This window comes from Mycteria americana, assembly GCF_035582795.1.
Source record: "Mycteria americana isolate JAX WOST 10 ecotype Jacksonville Zoo and Gardens chromosome Z unlocalized genomic scaffold, USCA_MyAme_1.0 Scaffold_30, whole genome shotgun sequence".
NCBI lineage: Eukaryota > Metazoa > Chordata > Aves > Ciconiiformes > Ciconiidae > Mycteria > Mycteria americana.
The window spans coordinates 2,678,588-2,705,752 of record NW_027445437.1 but is presented as its reverse complement, the minus strand read 5'-3'; the positions used below and the strand labels follow the sequence as shown (position 1 = coordinate 2,705,752).

The window sequence follows — 27,165 nt, the reverse complement described above, 5'->3', positions numbered from 1 at the left end:
GTTAATTTCCAGTTCTGTGAACTTAGTAACTAGTGCTGTCCCCATGCCACAGAGCTGAACGCTCCCTGACATCCTTTTCCTAGCTGGCAAATATATTCAGTTTATGAACTTTTTAACCTGTTTGAAGTAGTTACTTCTTCATTTGTCTCTTCGAGTAACTTTTCAGGGATGTATAGTATAACAGTACCACATAACCTCACACAATATAGCAACTGCAAGCCCAGTCCTTGCATGTTGTTACATTCCCACAGGGCTGTGTTCCCAGTTATGCTCCTACACTGTGGCTCCCAAATGCAGTACCTTCTCTTGGTTACCAAATGGTTTTATCACTAGCAAAGTATTATTGTTATTAGTAGTGTGCCACTGATAAACATCATGTTTTGCAGTCCTATCTAGTGTCTGATGGCTGGTTCTGCATTCCTTTTCACCACTCTTGGTCATGAATGACACTGGTGAAATTAGCAATATTAAACTGACATAGGAAACATATAATTGAAATGAGATTCAGGTTGCTTGTCAGAGTCTCTAGGAGGTTGCTAACAGGTAAAACAAAATGCAGACAGGAGTATCAACAGTGTAACAGCTAAAGAGATGAGGTATTTGTGGTTTATATGGATACTTCGCAAGGACCAAGGTCTTATTTTTACCTTTGGACATTACATTTCATGTTCACATCGTAAAATAATTTAATAGATCAAAGCAAGACTGAACAGTGACTAAAGGTAAGCTACACAACTATGAAGCTCTTCAGAGACTCTAATGACAGTGTGGTCTGGTGAGAGTTCTACTCTTCCAATCACATTTAAAAAAAAACCCCAAACTTTCTCTGTTCAAAGACGCGTCCTTTGCCAGAGAACCAAATGTGTGGGAGGAGAGACACATTCCTTCAAAGCAGAGCAAGCAAACTGCAATTACTGAGAAATGCCTGATCTTTTTCCATGTACCTGAGGCTATGCTTGAAAAATGTTGTAAACATTCAGGCTTGCATCAGATAAGACTGATGCAGTCTTAACCTGCTTCTGATTTGCTTTAGTCTAGACTGAGATGAATGTATGTTTGTACTTTAGAGAATTGTGTGGACGTTTGCCAGCATTATGGGAAGGTTGCTGTGATTAGTCTGGTATATACTCAGTATTCTCTTTTGTATTATTTTCAGCTGCAGGAGGGACAACTTTGGGGTTAGGGCAGGGAATCTGGAGCTGTTAGTTCTATTTACAGTTCTATCACATACTGTCTGCGTCATTTTAGCCCTGATTCAGCAAGATTCTTAGGCTTAAGGACTTAAGTGACTACAAGTTAAACATAGCAGTGAATTCCAGGTGCCTGACCCTTCGAGTTGGATCCAGAATTCCTTCAGCATTAGATGGGGAAAGTTAGACTGCTGGCATGGGATCCCCGAGGGAGATGTGTCATGCCAGCTCATTCAGAGCGCAGCAGCTCAGAATTAACACAGTGGGAAACATAACATCTTGCATTTTACATCCCTTACATCTAGCAGGGGTGTCTCACTTGAGCGCAGGGATGTGTCATGATCCCAAAACCTTTCCCTAAGTATATGTGATTCCCTTTCTTTCCAAGTACCCTTCATCCTCCTGCTTATGCCATGCCCATGTGCAGAAGATGCTGGAGCATTCTGTGAGCCAGAAGACAAATCTTAGCAGAGAACCAGGTTATTAGGACCTTCCCCAGACTGGGCAGAGTGCTCTCTTTCTGTAACCTGAGTGACTCTTGGATTTGTTCTGTGCGATGGTCAATGCTTAGCAAAAGAACCATGCCCTGTGGCTGGAAAGGTAGGGACTTACTTTAGAGGTGGGAAATGAATCCTTTGAAACTGAGGAGAGAAGCAAAGGCCACTGATGTTGCCAAATGCAAATATCTAACCACTAAGTCTGGATTCCTCTCTCCAGCTGTGTTTTAAAGGAAATGGTGCCATCACTGCATCTTGCAAAGAGTCTCATCGTGGCAGTGTGCGTTAGGTATGTTCCAAGAATACCTTGGAGACTGAGCATCTCCTGGGACTTAAAGTCTTTTCCCTCAAAGGCTGTGATCAGTTAAAAAAACCTACTAGTTACAAGTATTCAGTTAATATGAATTCTCATTATGTAACCATATGGTATGCTGTACCTTTGTGGTGTCTTTTTTTACTGATAAAACCAGCTGATCCTTTAGTGAGAGAGAATGTGTTTTGTTTAAGAAATTATTTTATGTCGATGCCTTTTCAGGCTGGAACTTCCCTTGGGTCCTATTCCATAAATTCAAAATGTCTTTGCATTGAAAACATTTCCATTGACTGTGTGGGGCACTGAATCAGTCTTTTAAAACCTCCGTATTTTAAAGCCGTGGTTTCTGCATCAGAAGAAATCATAATTATTTACCAGTGTTGACAGATTCATATTCTTGACATCTGCAAATCATTCTGGGATTCCTTTAAAATGCCACAACAATATCATTGTCTTCTAATCCTAAACTGTGGCTCTTCTGTTTCAAGCTCCCAAGCTGCTGAAGAAAATCCAAGCAGAGTTGTTCCCTGACTACTCTGGAAATGTTAAGCTATGCTGTCAATTTGGTGACATTCATGGTGACTCCACCATTACATGGACTAAAGATTCCAAGTTACTAGCTCGACTGCAGAGAAGGTGAGTGGATGTTTCTGAAGGACCGGTAGTTTCTGAATAGCTTTTGGGAAAATACGCCAGTGATTTACTGTTGTACTTGTTAAGAGGATTAGTATGATAGGTGCAAAAAATAAGTTTAAACACGGTAACTAAGAAGCATGTCTTCACACAGTGCATTAATATTGGTCATAGTTTGCATTCCATCACCAGTAATTCTTTTCAGCCTGTTCTTAACCAGTCTCATCCAACTTTCAAGTACTGTAAAAGATCAAATGAAGTTTGAACCTCAGCACCCAGCCAAACAACATAAACACTCTTGATTAATATGTGGGAAGCTCTGTGTCCTTGTGTGGTGGAAGTAAATTGCTGAAACAACTAACATGTGATGTAGAGCTTGATGTGATTATTTTGCAGTAGGAATACACACTGGGGGATGAATGGATTGAGAGCAGCCCTGCAGAGAAGGACTTGGGATACTAGTGCACAAAAAATAGGATGTGAGCCGGCAATGCGCACTTACAGCCCCAAAAGCCAATCATATCCTGGGCTGCATCAGAAGTGTGGGCAGCAGGTCAAGGGAAGTGATTCTCCTCCTCTACTCTGCTCTCATGAGACCCCACCTGGAGTACTGCATCCAGCTCTGGGGTCCCCAGCCCAAGAAAGACGTGGACCTATTAGAGCAGGCCCAGAGGAGGCCATGGGAATGATCTGAGGGCTGGAACACCTCTCCAGTGAAGAAAGGCTGAGAGAGTTGGGGTTGTTCAGCCTGGAGGAGAGATGGCTTTGGGGAGACCTTGCAGCCTTTCAGTATTTAAAGGGGGCTTATAAGAAAGAAGGAGAGAGACTTCTTACTAGGGTCTGTAGTGACAGGACAAGGGGCAACGGTTTTAAACTGAAAGAGGGCAGGTTTAGAATGGACGTAAGGAAGAAATTTGTGATGAGGGTGGTGAGGCACTGGAACAGGTTTCCCAGAGAAGCTGTGGATGCCCCATCATTGGAAGTGTTGAAGGTCATGTTGGGTGGGGCTTTGAGCAACCTGATCTAGTGAAAGATGTCCCTGCCCACGGCAGGGGGGTTGGACTAAGTGATCCTTGAAGGTCCCTTCCAACCCAAACCACGCTGTGAGTCTATGGTTTTACTTTGAACTTCATATTCGGTATCGAATGGAACTTGATGCTGATTGGATTAAACAATGGGACTTGCATTTAAGGAAGAATGATCTCTCCCGTCAACCCAGTTAACCTGACTCTGAGTGACTAGAGGCAGTGCAATGAGAAGGGTGGAAATAAAAGCTTCCCAAGTCCTTTATCAGGATCTTTTCCGGCTTTTCTTAAAACTCCATGTTTATGAAACGAGTTATTTTCTTCCGTAGCAGTAATGACGTTCTTACCACATAGCTCTTAAAATCTGTTTAGAATGTTTCAAAAATACAAAATTAGCATTACCCAAAGCAAACATTCTGTTCCATCAGAATGCACAATTCTGCGAAAATGAAAAAGTTTTGTAGGAAGACATCTTCTAAGATGTTCTTTTAAGGGGAGATAAAAAGTTGCATAAATTGGTTAAACTTCCCATATCATTCTGATTCTTGTTGTTTTAACTATACTGATTTTGATTACTGTATTACAATATCCATTGTAATATTAGTACATATCATTATCTGCTAAATAATTTTGCAGTGTTTTAACAAATAAACAGTGCAGAGATATCGAATTTATCAGTTTTTGCGGTGATAACAAGTAAAATATGTGATAAAAGAAAATAATTTTAACTTCGTAGGGTAAATATATTTCAAAATGTTGGAATGGAAGTGAAATATATAACAGAGATTTAGAGTAGGAGAGATTCTAATTACAATTTTTACTTCAAAAATGTTCAGTAGGGGTCAGTGGAAGTCTCCCTTCCACCACAATCACAATCCAAGTAATTGGTTTGTGTGTACCCAAGCACTGTTTCCTCTTTTGGAAATATACATCAATCTGCAGAAATACATAATCTGGATTGTTTGGTACATCGTGGCTTTTACTTTCAATAGGGGGCATTTACAGGAAATTAGGCAACAAATCTTTAAATTTTTATAACCTGTCAACACATGGAAACGTGTATTGAAAAATACACATCGCTAGTAATATTAATATATGCTAAGTAATTTAATGTAAAAACTATGGTTGGATAAATATGTTTTCCAGTGTGCCAAAACAATATGAAACTTCATGCTGCCAACAAAACTGTGCACACCTTCAGTAATTCATTTCACAAAAGCTTTAAAGCATACTAGCCAGGTCTCCACGATCCCTGCATAGATTATCTGGTTTGCTGATACATACCTCCGTGGATGTCCACCGTGGTACGTGTGAGAACCTTCATGGTCTAAGAGGACTTTTCACTCAGGCGTAGCGCTGTTCCAGTGTGGTTTTATTGCTGCCAGAGCCAGCTTGGGTCTGCAAGTACCGTAACTGCATCTGCATGTCATTGCACCCCGTTAATAAACTCTGCCTTTGATCCATTTGTGAAATTGAATACACAGAGATCAGAGAGTAAACATCTTGCTTGAAAAAAGCAAAGGAACAGAGAAAGCTGAGTGAGGAGTCCATACTGAGGAACAGCAGGCAACATTTGGACCTTTTATATGTTCATACTTTATATATTTGGCCATGATATTGACAGGAATATTAGAATGCCTTTTGATGTGATTTAATTATTTTTCGATTTGATTGAGGTACTTTTCTCTCAGACCATAGTAGGATCATCTATTGTGAAACACATAATAGACTGAATGCTTCTAAGTAGGGTAAATAAAATATTTTGTCTACTTGCATCAGATTTGAATCAGTCTTTGCAGTGAGGGACAGAAATTCCAGGGACAGGAGGAGAGATACATGGAATAATCAGGAAAGATCTTTTAAAAGTATTAATGTTGAAAATTAACATACTCTGTTCCAGTGCCCAGGATGACTCTCCCGTCTCTTTGGCAATAGCTAAAGCCAGTAACAAAGACCAGGGAATGTATTATTGCTGCTTGAATAATACGTATGGAAAGGTGACTGCTGAGTTTAATCTGACTTCCGAAGGTAAATCCCAGTTTATAATTTTAATTAGTAATAATGAAAGTGGCAGTTTTCAGTCGTATTTTTTTTGCTACAAAATCCATTTCTTTGTTTCCTTGTAGTATTGGAACATCTCTCAAGTTTTCAGAATTGTGAAGGTAAGTACACACATCTGCTTGAATATGTGCTCAAATCTTTGTTCCTTCTGATTTCCAAGCAGAACGAAGGATGGAAAAATGTAAGCAGGCTGAGACATTTTGACGGTTATCCCATCGGAAACTATGGGAATCCCTCAAAGCCATTGAATCAGTATTGTGTTTTTGCTAGCTGTCTTTTCCTTTTTGCACTCACCTTTGCTGCACCATCAAAGATAAAATTCCCTGTAATTCATGGGAGTTTTGTAGGTGGAATACCCTCATGTAGGATGGAATGGTTGTGCAGGGTGATGGAGTACCCGCTGTGACAAACTGTTGATTTGAACTTGACTGTGTAACTTCTTGTTAGCTTGATGCACTAGCACTTCACATACAGTAAACGGTGAAATAGCGTTGCATCGCATCGTACAGAGACACAGACACACACAGAGTACTGAAAGCTCTTTTGGCAGAAAAACTTGCCAGGGGTGTTTGAACACATGGTCTTTGCAAGTCACCTGCTATGTAACTTTGCTCCAAGAGAAAGATGGGCATGAAGATTTGGAATGCTTTCCCCATATGTTACTTGTGTTTAATCACACTTGGCATATGTCTTGCTGTGCTGCAGCTAAAGATAGACAGTGCATTGCAAATTGGTTTATAATTTCTGAGCACACTGTACTAATCAAGTACTTCATTTGGCCAATTGATTTTTCTTTCTTTTTCTAGAAGAATAAAATTAAACATTTAGTTCCTTGTTAAAATGAAGACAGGACTTTTCATGTAACAGCACCATATAACTTTTGATCAACAGAGAATTTTAGGTGGAGTTAAGGAGCCTTCTAATTCTAGCTTTACATGTGCACTGTTTCCTCTGTGCTTCAAAGAGAGGCAATAGTGTACAGAGTCTAAACCGGAGATAACGACAAAGGGAGCTGGAAGGACTTCATTGCTGCGTAGTATAGACCTTTTGTTCTCCTGTTTATCTTTTCCACTGATGTTCCTTGAAATGTTGTGATTAGAGAGACTGGAAGTGCAGTTAGAATGTTTTAGTTTCTCTCAGTGCTTAACCTTAACCACTTCTTTTTCCCCTTTATTTTTTTTTCCTTTGTATTCCAGTGAATACAATAAAAGGGTGAAATCCATAATCCTGCTTGATTTCAGCTGTAACGAACTTAGGAACACATTCTTATGCTACTGGTACCTTCAAAATCCACAGGTGGAGGCATAAGAGAAATATTATTGTACCAATTTCTCCTGAATATAAAGATCACTAAAACTGATGTATTTGCTTTTTGATTGAAACTGACATGGTAATTTATAGAAATGTGGCTCTTATTCAAAATCACTTATGAAATAAAAATCTTGTTATTTTCTTCTACTTTTGCTAATGAACCTGTTTTTAAGCTGGTCTTGCCAGACTGGAAAGAAATAAACACTTCAACATGCCAGTCTGCAGCACTGGAGCTGATGTAGTGAATGTGGTTGGTACTAGGAAAGGCATGTTTCCGTCATGGTCGTATTAGATAAAGACTGAGACCTCTTTCAGCAGAGTGCCTCTACAAACACCTTGGCAGAATCTTTCTCTGAAAAGATTCCAAGCTGAAAGCTAAAACAAGCTCTGGTTGTACCAGCAGCTTCTGGCTTTTCTGAAAAGACAGGCTAGCTTCAGAAGAATGTGCTGTGAGCACACTGGGCACAGAACTGTGTTCTACTTTTAAATTCATATCTGCATACACTGCTTCACATTAGCTTTATTACTGACTCTGTCTTCCCAAAACAGCAGAATTGGCAGGATCTCTGTATTCCCTCAATGCCTCTTCAGTTCTCAGTCAGCTTGACTTACTTTGTATTCATTTGAAGCGCCAGTTCACAACTCCCCTAATAGTTTTGAAGACAGCTTTTGTGGTCTTTATCTCTATTTTTTGTTTGCTACACTCTGTATTCTCTCCTTATGAACCTGAACTGCCACCTTTCTCCATGGTGGCTTTAGATGGTACAGGCAAAAAGCTACATTTAGAGGAGCAGGGTCTCAACCCCATATTAACACAAGTGACCCCATATTAACACAAGTGAGGCCATGTATTCTCTGTCCATTGAGCATTTTCTTTAATACTCTGTGGAGAGATGCATTTGTTCTCCCATGTCCACCCCTTTCCATGTGACTGCAGAAGGATGTTGTGCAGAACAAAGTGGTGTTGTGTTTTAGGTGTGGAAGAAATTGAATTCATGCAGCTCATGTTCAGAGAAGATTTCATCAGTGACAGCTATTTTGGTGGGAACCTGCATGGAATAATAGCTACAGAAGAGCTTCACTTTGGTGAAGGCATGCACCGGAAAGCCTTCCGAAGTAAAGTGATGCAAGGCCTCGTGCCAGTGTTCAGTCCTGGCCACCCCTGTGTTCTCAAAGTGCACAATGCTATCACATATGGGACCAAGAGTAAGGATGATCTAGTTCAAAAGAACTACAAACTAGCACTGCAGGTAAGCTTCCCCTGTCCTTTGTAAGCAAGAATTGTGGGGAAAAGCTGTCTTGCAAATATTCAAACAGATGATCTGTTAAATGTTTTGAGTAATATTCCATAGGCATATCTGTTTGTAATATAGGAATGCTATGTCCAAAATACGGCAAGAGAGTATGCGAAGATATATGCAGCTGAAGCTGAACCCTTGGAAGGCTTTGGGGAAGTACCAGAGTGAGTATATATACATTTATATACATATACACATATACGTATATATATTGTTCTGTGCCACAGCTGCCCACTGACTGCTAGGAGTAATTACTAAAGAAGAAGAAAGAGGAATCCTGAGAACAGTGTTACAGCTGGAGTCATGACCTAAATAATACTGAGTATCAAGGTGGTGAGAGAGATTCCATTCCCATTAGAGGAGGATAATAAGGAGTAAAGACAGTAAATAGCAGGCAAAAGGCATGATTTTGATATAAATTTAGAGGAAATTATTCATGTTAGTGAATTAACACCAGTAGGTGATACTACTAGTATCATCGAGTTACAGCAGTAGGGGATAAGTCAGGCCTCCCAACTTTCCATTAAAAATGAAATCTTGAGAGAAACCATGATCATTCTGAAGCTGGTATGAAGTCACTCCTTAGGCGGGTTTTCTATGTAAAGAGAGGCTTAAGCCAGAAAGCTCAACTCTGATGCTAGGTTTTCCCAAAGACTGGTTTAGTTCATATCAGAAGTTTTCCATTTCCTGAATATGTGGACATCAGACCAGTAGCTCCATACAGGTTCACCTCTGCCTCTGGGGCTGGGAAGTGGCACTGTAAGGATTTGGTAATAGATCTTTTTCAAAGGATTTGCTGTTCCAGTGTCAGGCTACTGTGTAGAGTTGAATTTGTGATGGATGGTTGAAATTCCGTCTGCCTTGCTTCAATGATAAGACCTACATGCTTGACAGCAGGCTAAATCTCCATCTCAGTTTAGATGACACAAGATCTGCTCAGCTGCACTGATTCCCTGAAAAAAAGGACCACTTAAAACACAGCCTGTGGAATGATTCCTTATAGCAATCTTTTCAGGATTAGCAATATTGATGGAGATGGCAGTGAAATCTTTTAGGGAAAATATACGTGCAAGTCAGCTTCTTTTCTAGAAATATATTGCTCTTGGTAAAATGTGTGTTTGAGAGATTTCTCTAGGCACAGGATATAAACTCTAATTTGAGAGAGAGATGCATATGAGAGAGATATGAGAGAAAGAGCATGTACCCTATGAAAACTAGAAGTCTGGTGCAAATAACAGGCACATAGAAGGTTCAGATCTGGTGCTTTATTCTAAACAATTGGCTGGAAGATAGCAGCAAAAAGAGATGATGTGCGTATGCTTTTGGTTTGCCTTTTAATTTCAAAATTCTAAGGCTAGATTCCTTTCTTCTAGCCAGCCCTTGTCAGACCAGACTTGCATTTAAAAGAGGGTATATTCCTTGCAACATTTTATAAGAGAAATAGAGCAAGAGAAAAGTTGTCCACGTTCTCCAGAGTTAGCTTTAAAGCTACAGCCTTAGCCTATCTGTGCACATTTGACTGTAAGAGAAGGCTGGGGAAAGGATAGAGAAAGCACTGCCCTATAATAGTCAGTGGCCTGGCAGCAAGACATTTATAAAAGGGCAGCAGGGGGGGAGAGAGAGATTCTGTGGTCTTGAGGTTACTTATGATACTTCCACAGTGGAGCAGTATTAACACTTCTATTAACCACTAACCCATTTATTTTCCTTTCAGTGTGCAGTAATATGAAACTATATGGAGCCTTATATACTAATAAAAGTTGTTCGCTTTAATGATACTGGTAGAGTTAAGCTGGTATCATTCCTTGAATGAGTAGGTTAGAACTAGACAAGTGCCTACAGTTGCAGCGATTGTTCCTTAGAAGGAGAATGACTACTGGTATGAAGGCCATTTGTACCCGTTTAACTGCATGTGCTATAACAATAAGGGTAAAATATCACAACAAATAAATTAATCGTGTCAATAAGGCTTCATTGTGGACTAGGACTGGAAGACTTATACAGAAGTGCTCTGGTTACCTGTGGTTCTCCGTCCCATGACTAATTCTTCTAGACCTCCTTTCAATGTATATAGAGCACATATGTACAGTCACGATTCTGCCATTGCCAGAATCCAGTACAAGTATGTTTGGAAGCAACTATACCACCCCTTTGGCAGTGTTACTCTAAGAGATAAGACTGTTTCTAAGAAAGCAAGTAACTGGAAACCTGTTTTGTGGTGACAGTCATTTCCCCCATTTGTTCTGAGATACTGCTAGGAGCTCTTGTGAGCTAGCTGATAGAATATGGTTATGTTCTGTTACCAGCTCCAGCTGAATGGCTTTCCAAAATGACCTTATCTCAGAGCAGTATTAAATTTCACTCCAATATACACTAAAGGCACTTTTTTGCTTACTCTAAGGTTTTAATTTTGGAGATTTATACTGTAGTATCAGAATGCTGCCTAACAAGAATGCTGAGTTTTTCCAGCCTAAGTACAAACAGAAGATGACTATCTGTGAGGTAGAACACTACTTTCCAGACAGCAGGAACTTTGGTAACTGTCATGGTTTAGCCCCAGCCAGCAACTAAGCACCACGCAGCCGCTCGCTCACTCCCCCCGGTGGGATGGGGGAGAGAATCAGAAGAGTAAACAGGAGAAAACTCGTGGGTTGAGATAAAGACAGTTTAATAGGGAAAACAAAAGCCGCGCACGCAAGCAAAGTAAAGCAAGGAATTCATTCACTCCTTCCCATGGGCAGGCAGGAGTTCAGCCATCTCCAGGAAAGCAGGGCTCCATCACGTGTAATGGTTACTTGGGAAGACAAACGCCATCACTCCGAATGTCCCCCCCTTCCTTCTTCTTCCCCAGCTTTATATACTGAGCATGACATCATATGGTATGGAATAGCCCTTTGGTCAGTTTGGATCAACTGTCCTGGCCGTGTCCCCTCCCAACTTCTCGTGCACCTGGCAGAGCATGGGAAGCTGAAAAGTCCTTGACCAGTGCAGCAACAACTAAAACATCTCTGTGTTATCAACGCTGTTTTCAGCACAAATCCAAAACATAGCCCCATACCAGCCACTATAAAGAAAATTAACTCTGTCTCAGCTGAAACCAGGACAGTAACCAAGAAGGTCATGTTGCCAGTGAGACAGATACTTCCTTCCAGACTATTGTCATTCTCACTTCACATTCAGTCTTTCTCTCTGGGAAGACCATGAAACCCCAAGCAAAATCTTACTCGATATTGGATGTGAGTTTTTGGCATGGTGCATCTTTAGGTATAAATGGACCTAGCGTGTATTCCTACAAAACTTTGTAAGTCTTTCTGGCTAAACTAACTCAATTTCTAAATGAATAAAATGAGGCAAATTTTGTCAAGTTTGCAATTTCCTGAAAACTTCGTACAAAACTAGCTGAAGTTTTCTGACCTGGATCCAAACTTTGCCAAAGCCCAAGAGTCTTCAGATTCTAGATTTTCACTTGGGCCAACTTGTCTTGAGCATCTGATGGTCTTTCCAGAGACTTTCTTGTTTCCTCTTACTTTTTAGTAAAGTACTTGCTTTGTGTTTTCATTATCAAAAGTGTTTGCTAAATTGGGATGTGTCAGGTTTTAGAAGTCTAGTCTGAGAAATCCTCCACTTCCACTGGTCTTGGGCAAAGCACTTTCTGGAGTGGATCAAATTTGTGGGTGCTTAACACCTCAAAAAGACTGAATCATGTATCAGTCAGACTGAGCAGCTAAAGCAGTGATACTCCAAAATAAGCAAGCACACTTTATTGTGCAGGGTTTAGGGTTTGGGATGTAGTAGGGCAACATTAGAAAGTATGCTTTGAAAAAGTTTACATCTGAGTAAATAATACAAAGAAATAAGCACAGAGGATAATGTGATTATGTTCTAGAGCTACCTGGAGATCCAAATCTTATCCAGATGTCTCCTGGCTTGGTTTAGACTTGGTAGCTGTTCATTCACTCTGTGAGGTCACTGGCCACTTTGTCTGTTTCTTACTCCTTCATTGACAGAACTCTCTGGATTTTATTAGTTTTTATCCCTTGATTTCAGGATCATTCCTATTTTTCTTGTTCATCGCCCTGCTAATAACATCCCCTACGCGACAGTGGAGGAGGAGCTGGTTGGTGAATTTGTGAAATACTCTGTCAGGGATGGCAAGGAAGTAAATTTCCTGAGAAGAGACTCAGAGGCTGGCCAGAAGTGTTGTACCTTCCAGCACTGGGTGTATGAGAAGACCAATGGGAGCTTGCTTGTCACTGACCTGCAAGGTGAGTTGTCTGAGTGGGGGCAATAAAACAGCTTTCCCATGATATAGACTGGTGACCACTCACAGTCAATCCCCGTAACTGCAGAACTTCCAGAGACTTATTTCTGAGCAATGTTATTCTTGGCTTTCTGTGTCCTATTGGCAATGCTGAATGTGCTCCTTCCATAACCTTGTGATGGGCAGAGTCTTCTCCAGATGCGGACAGTACCCTGGCCCTGTGCCTGTTTTATACAGCATCTCATGCAGATCAGAATAAAAGATAGGAGAGAGAGTTAGGATATTTTATTTTCCAGCCTCTTTTAAGTGCACTGTGTTTGTTTGTGTGTGTGTTACCCTAGGGAACAGAAAGACATTAATTAATTGCCTACTGTGGCAGCAGGGGCAAACATGTATTAACCTGTACAGTATTATGAAGTTTATCTAATCAGCAGAGAAAGGGAATTTTTACCTAGCTTATGTTTTTGTAAGAAGACAGTTTGGAAAAGAAAAACCAAATCTTGCACTCTTAACGGGAGAGTTTTCTTCCACATGTTCCCTTAGTAAATGAGGACACTCAATATGAGTCAAGCCTGGCTTATTGTCTCACCTCCCCTGTCTCACCTGTTAATGAAATGTCTTGTGAATTAAAGAGTTAAGTTGTTAATAACATCTTAGTCCTTCACTTTTTCTTGTATTTAAATACTTACCAACAATCTCTGAACAGGGGAATGCTCCACATTCAGGTCCTGGCTAGGTTTGAAGAAACATGTTCCTTCAAAAAAAGAATGGTGAAGAAATGCCCTCCTCACATTTACTAAACGCTGCCCTTATGCTCCTATGCGTGTGACTCCTCCTAACTGCTGAAATGCGGGGCCTGAACCCAACACAGTATGCATAGACGTATTTGAAACAAAGGCAGACAGACCCTTGTTAAAGAAAACCAAAAAAAGGTGGGATCTTAGAAAATATCCCATATTCTTTAACAAGAGAAGGCAGGAAAATTAGCAACAACACATCTAAACAAGACCCCTGAAGTAATTTAAAGGGAGAAGAAAGAACAAAATCCTAGCCTGAGGGAAGCACAACAGCAGAAATGGTATCTGAGCCTCCATAATGATTGCTGCCACAAAGGACAATATACCTGCTGCTGTTGAAGAGGAACATCCTTCCTCTCTGATCATCTTCTCATTTGAGTATCTAGGCTGCATTTTTCAGGCATACCAATTGAGATTTCTGAGGGTATTCTCCAAGGAAAATGGTCTTGAGACCATCATTTTGCTGCACAGAAAAAATTGCACACTACAGGACTGGATTTTGCCTATAAACAGGTCAACAAAGGGACAGGTTAAGAACCCCAAGTTTTTGGAAATACTCAGTAAGAAAGAGATTTTGGATCTCTCACCCAAAAAGCAAAAATAAGGTTGACTGACCCATTGTTATTTGATTAGCAAAGCAAATATACAATTCCTACTGATAAACATTGTAGTCCAAGTTTGCAAGGCATCAAAACCACAAAACCCATAAATAAATATACTCATCTCAGGGCAGGTGCATACGCAAAGATTTTGTATGTTTCTTAAAATGCTGTCATCAAAGTGTAACCCCTCCTTCCCCCCCACTGACTGTCTAGCACAGGAAACAAGTTACGCTCTATTTATCACCTTGCTATCTGTAAACTACCGGTGTGAGATGGACTTCTAGAAATTGCTAGTGATCAGAGCACAAATATCCTATTTTTAACTGGGGTACTTTAAAATGTTTTAAAAAATGGTGACAAATAATTAAAATTAAAAACATGAATCAATAAATAATACTTAACGCCTCTATATATGGTGGTCTTGAATCTGAAGGTATTCCTAGAAATTCTAGTGTAACATAAGCTCTCTCTTTCCTTGATGCCTTGTAGGTGTAGGAATGAAGTTAACTGACGTCGGCATAGCAACATTGGCCAAAGGGTGAGTGAAAAAGTATTTCTCAACAGCATGGTTTTGCTTTACACATCAATCTCTTCACAGTGTAAATGTGTTTGGGGAGGGTGCACTGGAAATTTATTCTTGCTTTAACTTTGGAAGAAAAAAATCCTCATGTGACTCTTTTAACTTCTTTTTGTTCATATTTATGGGAACTTGCCTGTAAGGGAAACACATTTATTTTGTTCTAAAAGGATGGGGCTACACTGTAGGTTGGGCTTTGCTTTTCCTTCATGCCTCCCTTAAAATAGGCTTATTCAAAGGGCATTTCAAGAGTGAAATCCAGGTCTCTGGTGACTTACAAGCAAGTAAGGCACTTTACTTGGTGGTGCCTCAGCTGGAGGAAGGTAGGGCTGAAAATGCAGGGCCAACACTGGCTCCAGCCTGGGGTACAATGAAGGACCTGGTGTTTGTGCTGTCCAGAGCGTCTGGGCGTGGAGGAAATACCTCAAACCCCAGCATGCTGTTGGAGCCAGAGCTCCAGCTGGGCTTGCACTCTTTAGCACCTGCCCCAGCAAATGCAAATACAAGCGCTTATACCTGTCTAGCCCTATTACTAGATCCTGCTGCCGATAGTCAAAGTGACCCCTCTCCCCTCCTACTCTTCCACTGGAAGAAGAGAGGCTATCTACCACAGTACTGTGGCAACTAGGGAAGGAGATGCCCTGAAAGGGGCTGAAGTTTGTGTTGCCCTTTTTGCAAGGAATTTGCAGGGACTGCATGAGGGGAGACAGCTGAAATCCCTCTTGCAGCCAGCAAAAGTGCCAAAGCTTTAGAATATGTATTTATGACACAAGCTTTTATAAAGACTCTTTTCACAGTTTAGAACTCTGAGTTAGTTTTTCTTCCTATAGCAGGCAGTGACGGTAAGCTTTTCTTGAGCCTGTGTTCTTGTCAGCTGCATGGGTGGAGGGAAGATGTCTGTTTAGCTTTGTATAGGCTGCTTATCTGATAAAAAAGGAAATGTGTTAAGGGATTTGATGGTATCTCTTTCCTTTCTCTCTCAAAAGCAGTAATTCTGAGCTATAACAAAAGATCTGTTCATAATATTTAGAGAGGCCTATTTCCTAGTAGTTTTGCAATGGCTTCAGGTCTTTTTGGGAGACTTAAGCATGTGTGTAAAGATATAGGCCTTTAATGTTCTAACTTTCTTCCACTTCTCTTAAGTTTCTGTTAATTAAAGCTTCTACTTATACCACAGGCCAAAAGAGCCATTGATAGAAACAGGCCGTATAGGCAGTCATTCAAATCAGCTGGCTGCTGGAAAGGGAAAGGGGACAGGGGTAAATGCCTGTGACCAATGCTTTAAATACATATTCTTTTTTGAGAAACTGATAGTAAAAAGCAGATCCAAACACATGTATTCAGTCTTTATGCTAAACTAGAGCTTGTCTACATACCTGTGGTACAGGAAAAAAACCTCACAGTATCTTTTAAATTATTAAAAATTTGACCCCAGAATATTCTGGGAAAATCCTTAACATTTGCAGGCTGGCATCCATTCAAAACTTACATTGATTTACTCTTTCAGCTGTGGATCCAAAGTGAAATCAGTTGAAATGAAGTTGCATCATCCTGTTATAAAACAAAGAAGTCATAAAAATTTTATTGAGGCAACACTGTTCTCTAGAATCAGAAGATTTATAGAAATGGTTTAATGGATGTTGTTGTCCAGCTCACTATGGGAAATTACTCCTATAAAAACCCATGTTGGGCTAGGGAAGAGGAAGGTGAAGTGAGAAAATGAATATGCAATGCAAGCTGTAGTAAGGATCACCTTAGTCATATATAAGGGAATATAATTTCCCTTCATGAACAACCTCTTAAAATGTTGAGTATCATTTTGTTTGTCATTTAGCTAATGATATTGCTACAAGACAAGAGATTTTTCCTGGTCCTGTATTTTTCTTTCATGCTCCTTTCCCAGAAAGGACACCTCTGCATTAATATCTGCAGTTTGATTTTTAATTCCGCGAGCCTGGATGAGGAAAACAAACAAGTACACAGAATTCATCTGTATTGCTGGCTATTGCTGCTTTTGGTAGCGTGCAGCCATGCCGATGAGAGATTGTCTATCTCACATGTTGGGGAGAACATACATAGTCCTACTTAACTAAAAAATATAGTATGATACTGTTATGATTTTAACTCTATTGTTAGAGAAGATACAAAGCTGACTTTTTGGTGTAATTGCCTATAGAAATTCCCATAGTTTCCTCAACCACTCTTTGCAGAGGTAGTGACCTCACTGATCACAGACAGGTCCTCTGCCTCCAATTCTTCTAAGCCTGGGCCAGTCACATCAAGGCAAACCAAAATATCCTTGGGAAATGCTTCTGTGATCCTTGATGAATGGAAAAACATTCATATTGTTCCTGGTTGGAATGTAAATTAAATACAATCCTCATTTCACTCTAAGATTAAACTTGTGATCAGGGGAAAAAAAAAAAAACCATCTCCCCCACCCCCGCCATGCTCGTAGGATAATCAAGCTTTCAAATAATCTATGTCACAGTACAAACTGTTATTGATGAATTTGCAAAAGCCAATATGGCAACTGTCACGAATTATTCATGGCCATTATTCATCCCTCAGTGTTTCTTGTAAACCAAGCACAATAAGCAGCATATATTAAAATTTTGTACCTATATTCAGCATTGCTCATTGCTGTTAATGATTTTTTGGGGGGTGCAGACTCATATTCCAAGTCTGAACAAACATTTCTGGATGAGCGTTTATGTATCCTTTGTCTTTATCTTTCCCCTCCTTCCTGTAGAGGCTGTGGAGAGATTGATGTTTTCAACAATTAACGCTCTTCAAAGTAATTCTGATCTTTCACCCTTTCTATGTCTGTTTTACCAGTGAATTGGCAATCAAGGGAACCCAAAGCAATGCGCTGGAGTAGCTGCAATGCAGTTCTGTCAGTAGAGGGCGAAGCCTAACTAGAAACCGAAAAGCCTGGGAAGTATTTTTAATGTAGCCACTGGGGCGCACCAGAGTCAGGCAATCGACCCTCTAAATAAGTCGCTTAGTAGATTCTTTGGCGAACGTAAACAAAAATAATGCAACACAGCGACTGGCTTCTAAGTGCAAACAGTGAGCCAGTGTAGGAGCTGTACACAAGTGCCCAGGTATTGATCCGAGAATGGTAAACAGAAAGATGAAGTAATCAGGAACACAGTGACCCACGGTCATGATGATTAACAGCAGTGCTGTTTGCCCAGTGTGGATCTGAAAGTCCGTCTGGTTTCAGGGCATTGACAAATTTAGTTTTACTCAACATGGCAACAAGAGGCATTGGGGAGTTTAAGCCTGGGGACAAATCCAACATTCCCCCTTCGGGTTTAAGGAACATTTGGTTTGGGCCAGCCCCCAGCTGTCAAGTTTGGGAGATGGAATTCTGTCCGGGTTTTCTGTATCAGTCATCTGATACAGTCAGTGAATTAATAGCGCATGCTGTGCAAAATAACAGCTTCATATTTTTCATGGCTTGGAACGGTCAATAGTTTGGTGTTATTGAACACAAAACATACGAGTGCAGTACGGACTGTACAATTTAGAAGCCATTCACTAATGGAGACCTTCCCCCACTTACACATACAAGCAGCTATAACAGCACAGAATGGTTTGAATTAAGATCACAAGTTCTGCCAAATTACAACAGAGCTATGGTCATTAGGTCTGTCCAGAACAAATGATGCCGTCTGGAAGCACACAAGGGGGGCTCTGTGAAAGCAGCGACTAACAAACAGCAAACAGCTGGGAGAGCTCAGATGCAAAACTTTGGTCTCACATTTGTAGATTAGTTTTCCTATGGCCCGCTATAAGACCTGGGGCTGTCTGCACACTGCAGAGCCAAACTAGGCTCATTCATGCCTCTCAACTTCCAAAATGGACAAGGAGTATTACATAGGCCACATCTGTAGCCACAAGATCAAACGCAAACCTATTATTTTACAAGAAGAGAAATGAGGATGGCTTGATTTAGGAGCAAAGCTAGTAAAATAAAACCAATCACGTCTTTTTAATATAAATATCACAAGATATTTATGCTTTTATACTGCAAATATTTCTGGCATTTGTTGACTTCTAAAGGTAAAGTTAGTTAGCAGAGCATTCAATTGTTCATTTAAAGTGTCTCTTGCTCATAGTATCGTCTGAGCAAATGCTGCTGGTTTTGCTCTTTGTTTAGATGTTCCTTCAAAGACATACAGAAAGTGACAAATACCAAATACAGATAGGAAAGCCATTTAGACAGACTTCTATTTACTTCATGAGAAAAGTGGATTTTTTTTAGCTCAACTTTTTCTTTCCAAGATTATTTCCACAAAGAAATGGGTATTATCAGAATTTTATAGCATGAGAAAAACACATTAAGAAATTTTCTTTAGCTGCCATGGCTACCTAGGGAAAAAAAGAAAGCAAGGTGAAGAGAAAGAGTGCACGGTCATTTTGCAGCCACGAATTCAAATAGCCAGCATTCAGTGCAGTGAAACTTCTCATTTAACTGATAGCCCTGGAGGTTACACCTACACAAAGTGCAGGAGAAATGAAGCCTCTCAACCAGTCTTGCAGCAGAAATGGAGAATTTCAGATACCAGAGTAAGCAGATGCTACCCAAAGGCTGTCTGCACAGAGCCTCATTATCTCCTCAGACGTTGGCAGCTGCATCTGTGTTACACGCACTGATGCAGCATCCAGCAGTGACACACCATGACAGCGGAGGATGCTCTAACAGCTGTCGTTGCCACTGGCACTCTCTGGAAAGACTCAATGGTTAATTGAATATTCACGATAAATTAATCAAAATATTTCGGTCTAAGTTATTGCTCTTTGCTGGCAGTGCATTGCTCTGCTTCAGCTAGTTTCTGGAGTCAGGATCAATGCCTGATATAAAGAGATTTTCTTGCTGAGCACAGGCGTGTTTGCCTGTGGAACTTATGTTCTGCTGGTATGTCTGGAGCATACACCTGGTGGCTCTAGTAAAGGAGCTCAAGTATAGAGTCGCAAGTCTATTATTTCTCGAAAGGGGCGAGAGAACAGTTCAGTCTCTTGCTGAGCTCCAGGGTATAGTCCTGAAGTAACAATGGCACTCCTCTGAAACTCCCTTTGGGTAAACAAACACATAACTTACTTGGAGAGGAGAGGAAAAAAAAATTCTTAACCCCTGGAGATTCATCTGGCTGTTTATAGCAAGCTAGCTGAGTGGTTTCTCTAGAGCAGGCAGGCTTACTGCCTGTTTAACTTAGAGGATAACCTCGTCTGGTATGAAGAGCTTCACATGACAAATAATGGTAAAATACACTTGGAGCTCTATTTCATTGAAATATATATTTCACATTCAAAGAAGAATCTGAAAATAAAATATTGGTATGAGAAGACAAAAAGGACTCCTAAATACTTATGATGAGAAAGTTGAACTCCAATTTTTCTCATTGAAGCTAACCACCAGCAACAATTTCATTCCTTAGAAGATTAAGGTCTGCTGTTCACCTTACAATTATAGGCAAAGGCTTCATCATCGTGGCTGCAATAGCTTGTCTGAAATCATTTGGGATCCATCCTTCGTGGGTAGGCAGTTGTGACAGTATTTAAAAGCAGCAGCAAAATGTATAGATGACTTATTTTGGCTGTAAGGGGGACTGCCAATATACATTACCATTTTGGTATATGCTTGAATAAGCAATAAATATTACCTTTTAGATATACTAGAGAAACTTTCAGATTTGCTTTATCCACCAAAGAAATGTCTTTCCTCCTAGTGTGGAATTACTGGTGCTAGGAAAGCAGTCAGCCTGAGGTTTCAACTTTTCTGTTTCTTCTCTGTAGAGGAACACTAGAGATGCAAAATAGGACAGTTAGATATAAATGGAGGCAGATATCATCCCCTTTTGTTGCAAGGTATTTTTTTGTATTTTCACCACTGGCACCATTCTTTTGTAGAAGAAAATTTAGCAGACTGTGTTGCAATAAAGGTGCTTATCTGTCAGAAAGTGTTTGCCCTTCTCAGAGCAACAGTGTTTTCTTTAGCACTATGCAATCTGCATGAGGAAAGAAGCTCTCTGGAATGCTGTGCAATGAGCATGTTGTGTTCATTTCAGTGCTAAATCTTGTTTGTTTGTTTTTCGTGCAGTGATAACTCACAGTTCACATCTGAGGACATTGTATGTCCAGTGAACCAAGAGAATAGGGTAGAACATGCACTTATTAAGGTTACCAAAAAAAGGAGAGGAGCAGCCTGGCCTTTCTTCTCCCTTCTCCATCCTGGTAATTTGACCAAAAATTACTCCTTTAAAAAGCAGGTGCACCTTTTATAAAAGCTGATGAAGCTTAAAAAGCAGGCACCAGAAGGAATGTCAGCAACCAGTGGCAGGGTGAGGAGAAGAGGGAGGTACATGCTCTGCCTACTCCCCGGCTTTGCTAGCCTACTGAAGAAGGGAGAGGTAGCAGTGGGAGATGCAGTGGTGGCTTGGGAACTGTGAAGGCTGGACGAGACTGCCTTCCTCAGGAATGCTCCTTACATCCTCCTTCCCCAAGAGGCTTGGCTCCTTGAGATCTTGCAGTCAAGCCTGGGGGAGGGAGGAGCATAGCACAGAAGTTACGTACATGTTTGGATGAAAACAGCTTCTGGTTCTGACAATACCTCCTGTGGCAACCTTGTCTTTTCATGATAGTCAAAAGAACTGTTACAGAGAATGATGAAAAATGGATTTCATTTATCTATTACTGAGACAAAGTTAGCCAGCAAACAATTATATTCCCAACTAAATGAAATGAAAAATACTAGCCAGGACACAGACCACAGAACTATGCCTCTTTAACCCTTTTCCCTCTTCTGTCACTACTTATTGCCTGGTTTCCTTCACCTCTCAATGGCTCAGGTTGATTTTCTGTGACAGAGTTAGTGCTTCTCCAAACAGCATGGGTGGAAGAGACTTGCTTAATGTTTTCAAGTTGCCTTGAAAGTTGCCTACAGTCATACTCTGCCTCCCTGTGCTGAAAATGAATCTTGAAATCCCATTTGGCTTTTTTCTTTCTTTGTCGCTACAGATACAAAGGTTTTAAAGGCAACTGCTCGATTTCCTTCATTGAGCAGTTCAGAGCCCTCCACCAGTGCAATAAGTACTGTGAGATGCTGGGGCTGAAATCTCTCCGAACCACTCATCAAAAACAGAGGAAAGCAACATCCATGAAAATCAAAAATCTACCAAACTCATCGACTATAAAGAAAACAGTGCCCAAGAAAGCAAGAGAACCTAGAGACTTCATTTCTTCAGAGCACTGAGTTGCACTGTCCCATCTTGTGAAAACTCCTCCCGAGGATATGTAGTAGTGATAGGCACCGATGACCTGGTGGGGGCATAGCTTTAGTCTTTTGCCTTAGGACATTATTTGGAAGTCATCCTGATGCTGATGCCAGCAACAAAGAAAGGAGCTGATTCTATGGTCTTGGTACCTGAGATTTAACACCAGGGCAAGGTTTTGAAGACAAACTAAGCTATCTGCCTGGATTATTTTACAACCCTTCTATGTACTGGTATCTGCACATTTTGAGTCTCGGACATTGAGTGCACCACAGGTCACTGGAACATCTTGCGTTCTATGTGTCTGTGCCTGTGACCCTGTGGGTTCAGCTGCTACATAAACATCAAAATATTTAAGATGCCACTTAGTAAAAGTTTTGCACAGTATTGTTGCTCAGGCTGCTATAGAAAAATTGTTTCCTTTCCCAGATTTTTGCATATTGTAATCCTACTGTAATCCTAGTCTTGTAGTTTTTTTCTCCCACTTACATGTCTTTTAATACATGACAAAGCCATTCATGATTGGACATATCTGTCTTCTGCCCCCCACAAAACTAGCTAGCATCTTTAAGGTCCTCACAAAGTGATGTCATCAGCTTAAAGATGAGCAACTTGTGTGATTCTCCGTAGAATTCCTTGCTTTCCATGCAAGCTTCCTTGAATCTGCAGTGAACCCCATGGCACAGTACTGTTGTGCTTGCACCGATCCTATTGTAGGATAGAGGTTTGGAGTCTGCATGTTGCCAAACAGCTACCATCTGACATAAACCATTACATATGGAAGGTATTTCAGTACCTTGCAGCATTTTCAACTAGAATAAGTACAATGACTTTTCTGTGTAGCATGGAGTTGTTTTTCGAAGGAACATGGCAGGTGCCCTGGGCCAGTACCTGTCTGCTGAAGAGTCATGATTTATCCAAAATGCCTAGGCAGGGCCAGAACTGAAAAAAGATACTGTGCTCCATTAACTTAAGCGTAGCTTATGTGGAGATTTGCAGCCAGAGGAGGGAACTATGCATGTCAGAGGACTGCAACAAGTTTACTGGAGGTGGCGGTTGAAAACCCAACCTGCAATGCCTAACACAGGATACAAACACCGAACATTGTCAGACTTCTTATCCCTGTGTGATTACTGAATAACAGGTGGTGCCAGAAACCAATACCTGTGCGTAAGAGTCCCATCAGTGCTACGGAAGATAAAAGTGATTTCAGACTAGGTTCTGCTTTGTATTGATAAGCAGTGGGTGCCAAATAAGAGAGAAACTGTTGTGGACTAGCTGATACTAGGGACAGAAGCTCATCTGACTGCAATGTAGATGCAACATCTAGGCTTGTCATCCTGGGCTCCCTTTATGGCTAATGGAGGTCTTCTCAATGCAATTTAGAGCAAAGTGCAGGTCATCTGAAAAACAAACATCTGAAATAGGTTAGATTAAACATGCCAAAAAAGTGCGTATGTCTCTCCATTGAGGGAAAAGGAAGCAAAGTGCCAGAATGGACATCCTGATTTTAAATTCCTACTGTGACATGGGATGAAGTTCTCCAGAGTCGTTCTGAAGCATTGGGGTTTTTAATAGTTTTCTGCTGTAGGAGACCAACTACAAAATGGTATTGCAGAAATTAGGATGGTATTGTAGTCCACGTAAAATTAAATGTATGAAAGACTATTTGAAAGATGAGTTTTTAAACAGAAAATGCCAAAGGTGAAAACTTTGAGTGTGACTGAAATCTGGGTCAAAACACTGAGAATTAAACCTTGACAAAACAATTACAACGTACTGAGGGTGGGAAGCCATTCATTTCAAAATAAAGGTGAATGACAATGCTGTGCTACTGCAGAGAATCTGGACTATCACAAGAGAATTGAGGTAGAAAAGTACACAGTGCAGGAGTTCTGAAGGCGTTATCAAACACAGCAGGCAGAGGGGGACGTCACACAGATGAGGCAGATGGTCGTCTTGATACCGGTGGTGCTGTAGGGAAGAGGTTTTCCCAGGGAGGTCCCGCTGTTCTGGTGTCTCCGTTGTTCAAACCAGGAACCAGTCCGAGTTTACCCACATCTCTCGCTCAGCCAAAAGGAAGTCGGTGCGTGTGAGAGAACGAGACGCTGTGCATGGCCAGGCAGCGCACCTCACCATGGGGATGGCAGCAAGCCACTTTCCGCTGCCACCTGGCAATCATCAGGGCATCATTTATTTGAGCCTGGAATTCTGTACTCTGTTGATGCTTATTGCTGCTTGTGGTTCTGGCTAGCTTTGGTGGGGAAGAGAAGATGTTGGAATGGGGCACATCGGGCACTCTGTCATGTTGCACCTGGAACCATTGGGTCAGTCGGGGCAAGAATGTCAGTGCCAGGCAGTTAGCATGAAGCTGGCCACCCAGCCTGGGGGACTGTGCGGTGAGGCCAGCGCTGTGTGTCAGTGGGCCTAGCTGAGTAGCCCTTTCCCCCTCTGTGGTGATGGGAGAGGGTCTCAACAACAGCTCTGCTCCTGACAGCTTTCCATCAATGGCGAGTGCCAATATGGGAAGGAGAGTTCACCACAGGTCTTTCCAGTTCTTCTGTAGCCATGAGTGTCAGTAGTGTGCTGGGCGATGTAACACACCCCAGTTATGAGGCTGCTTGCTCATCAAAGCCAAGGGACAATGTAAGAAGCCTGTATAAAAGAAGTGAGGCCTGGTACGGCCACTGAACTTGAATTCCCTCATGCACTGCTATAAATAGAGAAGGCTCACTTGGGGGTTCTTGCCTGATCCAGATGCTGCATTTGTGTACGTGTGCACGTTTGTGGGCCACCCTTGCTTTACCTAAGGTACTCTTGTTATCTGTCATGTAGGAGCTGAAGAGTGGTTCCCTAGCGTTCTAAAGTCGTTTCTGGTCGTTCAAGAAACACCAAGTATGATAGTGTCATGTAGCATCTTTGCTTCCATTTCCCCTCTGAAGTGTTCAGCTTCCTGATATTTCTGATCTCGAAGAGACAGGGTTTTGGGAAACCAACACTCTCCCACCCCCACAACTTCAGAGAATTCGTTTCGTTGATATTTCATGCCTGTGTAAAAACATCACCTTATTGCATTTACCTGCTGTGTTCAGTACTGATGACAGCACAGAGACAATGAATATTATCCTTGTCTGGAAAGATGGAGGTCTCGATCCTGCAAGTGACTAAGCTCAGATGGATTCTCGGAGCACCCATCTGTGACCATAGTTCCATCCCTGCAGTTGTTTTCAGGACTGAGTCATAACTTTTGTCCTCATTCATTAATCAAAAACTTGGAGAAAATGTTTACACCTGTTGGCCAAAATAAACACAGCAGAAACCACAGATCTGAATGAGGATGTTTATGCTCCACATGTCCATGGAACACAATACAATGAAAGGCTCTGTGCTCTGTGTTGCCTTCTAAAGAAAAGATGATGACATTCTTGTCCCCTGGCAGTGAGCGTAAGTGAATCTTTTAGAATGTTCTCCTCTGTGGGGAACTGTCTTCCAAGCCCACTGATGGAGCATTAATTAAGGACTCAGGCCACATTCTGGTTATATTTCTCTTTTGATGGATTTGATGTTTTTCATTCATCTTTCAACTAGACTTGACATCTGTACTCAAAAGCTCATTTTCATTTTCTTACTATTGATCTTGCAGAGTAAATGTGTACATGGAGCATTATATAATAACAAGCCAATAATAACAAGCCATCATATTTGGATTAAATAGACATACATCCAGCTAAAATGGATGCTTTTCCACTGCTCAAGAGTTTATTGAACGTGTTTTGTTTGTTAATAGACATATTACATTGCTGATGTATTACAACGCTGTGTGAGTCACAATTCCTGACTTTCTGTCAGTGGAAGGTCTAACTGATGATAATAGGAAAACCTGGCAATACACTGGCTTAAAGCACTCATTTTTCTCTAATAGAACAAAAGCCTCAATTATAATAATGTCACATGATCCTGTTAAAATTCAGTCATTGCCCTTGAGTTCAGCTACATGTGCAATTACATTGAAATAATTATGTATTAATAGCTACCAAAAGTAGAAAATGCTTGAGTGATTACCTCAGGTTAAAGCCGTCTTGACAAGTTTTAAAACCGTGCTCTGTGGTGGTGCTCAGATGATTGCTCTTTGGTGTATCTAAGGGAAGTAGAGAATTGAGTCTTTGCCTTTGATTTGTTTCCTTGTTGCCCCATCCTCTTTCACACTTGCTGAGCTGTCTGTTTTGCCCTCCTGTCCGTCTTGTTTGACAGGTAGGAACTCTGTGGCAGGAATACCTTGTCTATGCAGGCCCCTCTCAAAAACATCCTCAATTCCTTACTGATGTTTCTGGGTCATGATATAGTGAGTTTAAAATTTAGATAGTCTGACAGTGACACAGAGAGAGCTCCAGTGTGCATGTTAAAAACTGGTGGGAAATGATGATTAACAGACTGTTTGTCTGCCCGTGTCTCAATTTTCATGTCAGATTTTTTTTAAAAAGACTTTGCTAATAATTGCTGTTCTTCGTAGACTGATAACTAGCCACTCTTCCCACCTTATTCTTGCTGTTACAGAAAATACCTATATACCCTGTATCAGGAAGTATTTCCTGGCTATCTGAAAAAGAATGAAAGCTGAGTGCATCTAAACTCAACTTCATACAAAGGTCTAGACCAAGAAATCAGACTGGAAAAAGAAAGTTTGGTCCTGTTTGTGTCGGTTGACTTCAGTGGCAGAAGAAAGATTCACCTAGTAGAACTATGGTTTTACCTTGGTGTACCTGTGTTGCCAATATGCATCAAGTGGATGTCTGCAAAATCATAAGCAGTGAAATAATAATTATCAGTAGGGTAAACAGTATTCTCATTGAGCTCTAGATTTAATGGCCCATTGAGATGAATGGGGGAAACAGCTACCTGTTTTACAGACTGCTTTTAATCTGAGCCAAAGTTTGCTTTTTGCCTTTTACATAAGGGAACCAAAGCATGGGTTTTGTGAGCAAGTCAAATAAATACGTATTCTAATCTCGGCAGAGACATCAGCAAAGCAGAAACTGGAACCCATTTTCTCAAGGAGCACTTGGAGGCTAATTCTTGCTGCTAGCAGTTGCGTTATTATATTAATACATATTCTTAAGCACACAGAAATGAATGAATTGCACTGTGTCCTGATAGCAATTTTAAAATGTTATGCTTTTCATAGGGCACCACTGTGGTTTAGGCTGAAGCACTAATGCTTTGTGATTTAAATTCTATTACACAGACTAACAATGATAAAACACTCGAGAATGGAGTCAATAAAGCTTCTACAGGATGTTTCTTCTTGTTCAAAAGTAATTAG

General features: G+C 40.9%; 1 protein-coding gene across 1 annotated transcript in view; it reads left to right on the top strand.

Annotated features, from left to right (window-relative positions):
* Nucleotides 1–25,316, top strand: part of ALPK2 (alpha kinase 2) — a 54,067-nt gene extending 28,751 nt beyond the window's left edge. The window contains exons 7-14 of the mRNA XM_075489090.1: nucleotides 2,489–2,636; nucleotides 5,559–5,686; nucleotides 5,785–5,820; nucleotides 8,006–8,280; nucleotides 8,404–8,492; nucleotides 12,376–12,593; nucleotides 14,478–14,526; nucleotides 21,592–25,316. Of these exons, the coding sequence (XP_075345205.1) occupies nucleotides 2,489–2,636; nucleotides 5,559–5,686; nucleotides 5,785–5,820; nucleotides 8,006–8,280; nucleotides 8,404–8,492; nucleotides 12,376–12,593; nucleotides 14,478–14,526; nucleotides 21,592–21,826 (1,178 nt within the window). The 3' untranslated portion in view covers nucleotides 21,827–25,316. The remainder of the gene's footprint in view (nucleotides 1–2,488; nucleotides 2,637–5,558; nucleotides 5,687–5,784; nucleotides 5,821–8,005; nucleotides 8,281–8,403; nucleotides 8,493–12,375; nucleotides 12,594–14,477; nucleotides 14,527–21,591) is intronic.
* Nucleotides 25,317–27,165: the final 1,849 nt, after the last annotated feature.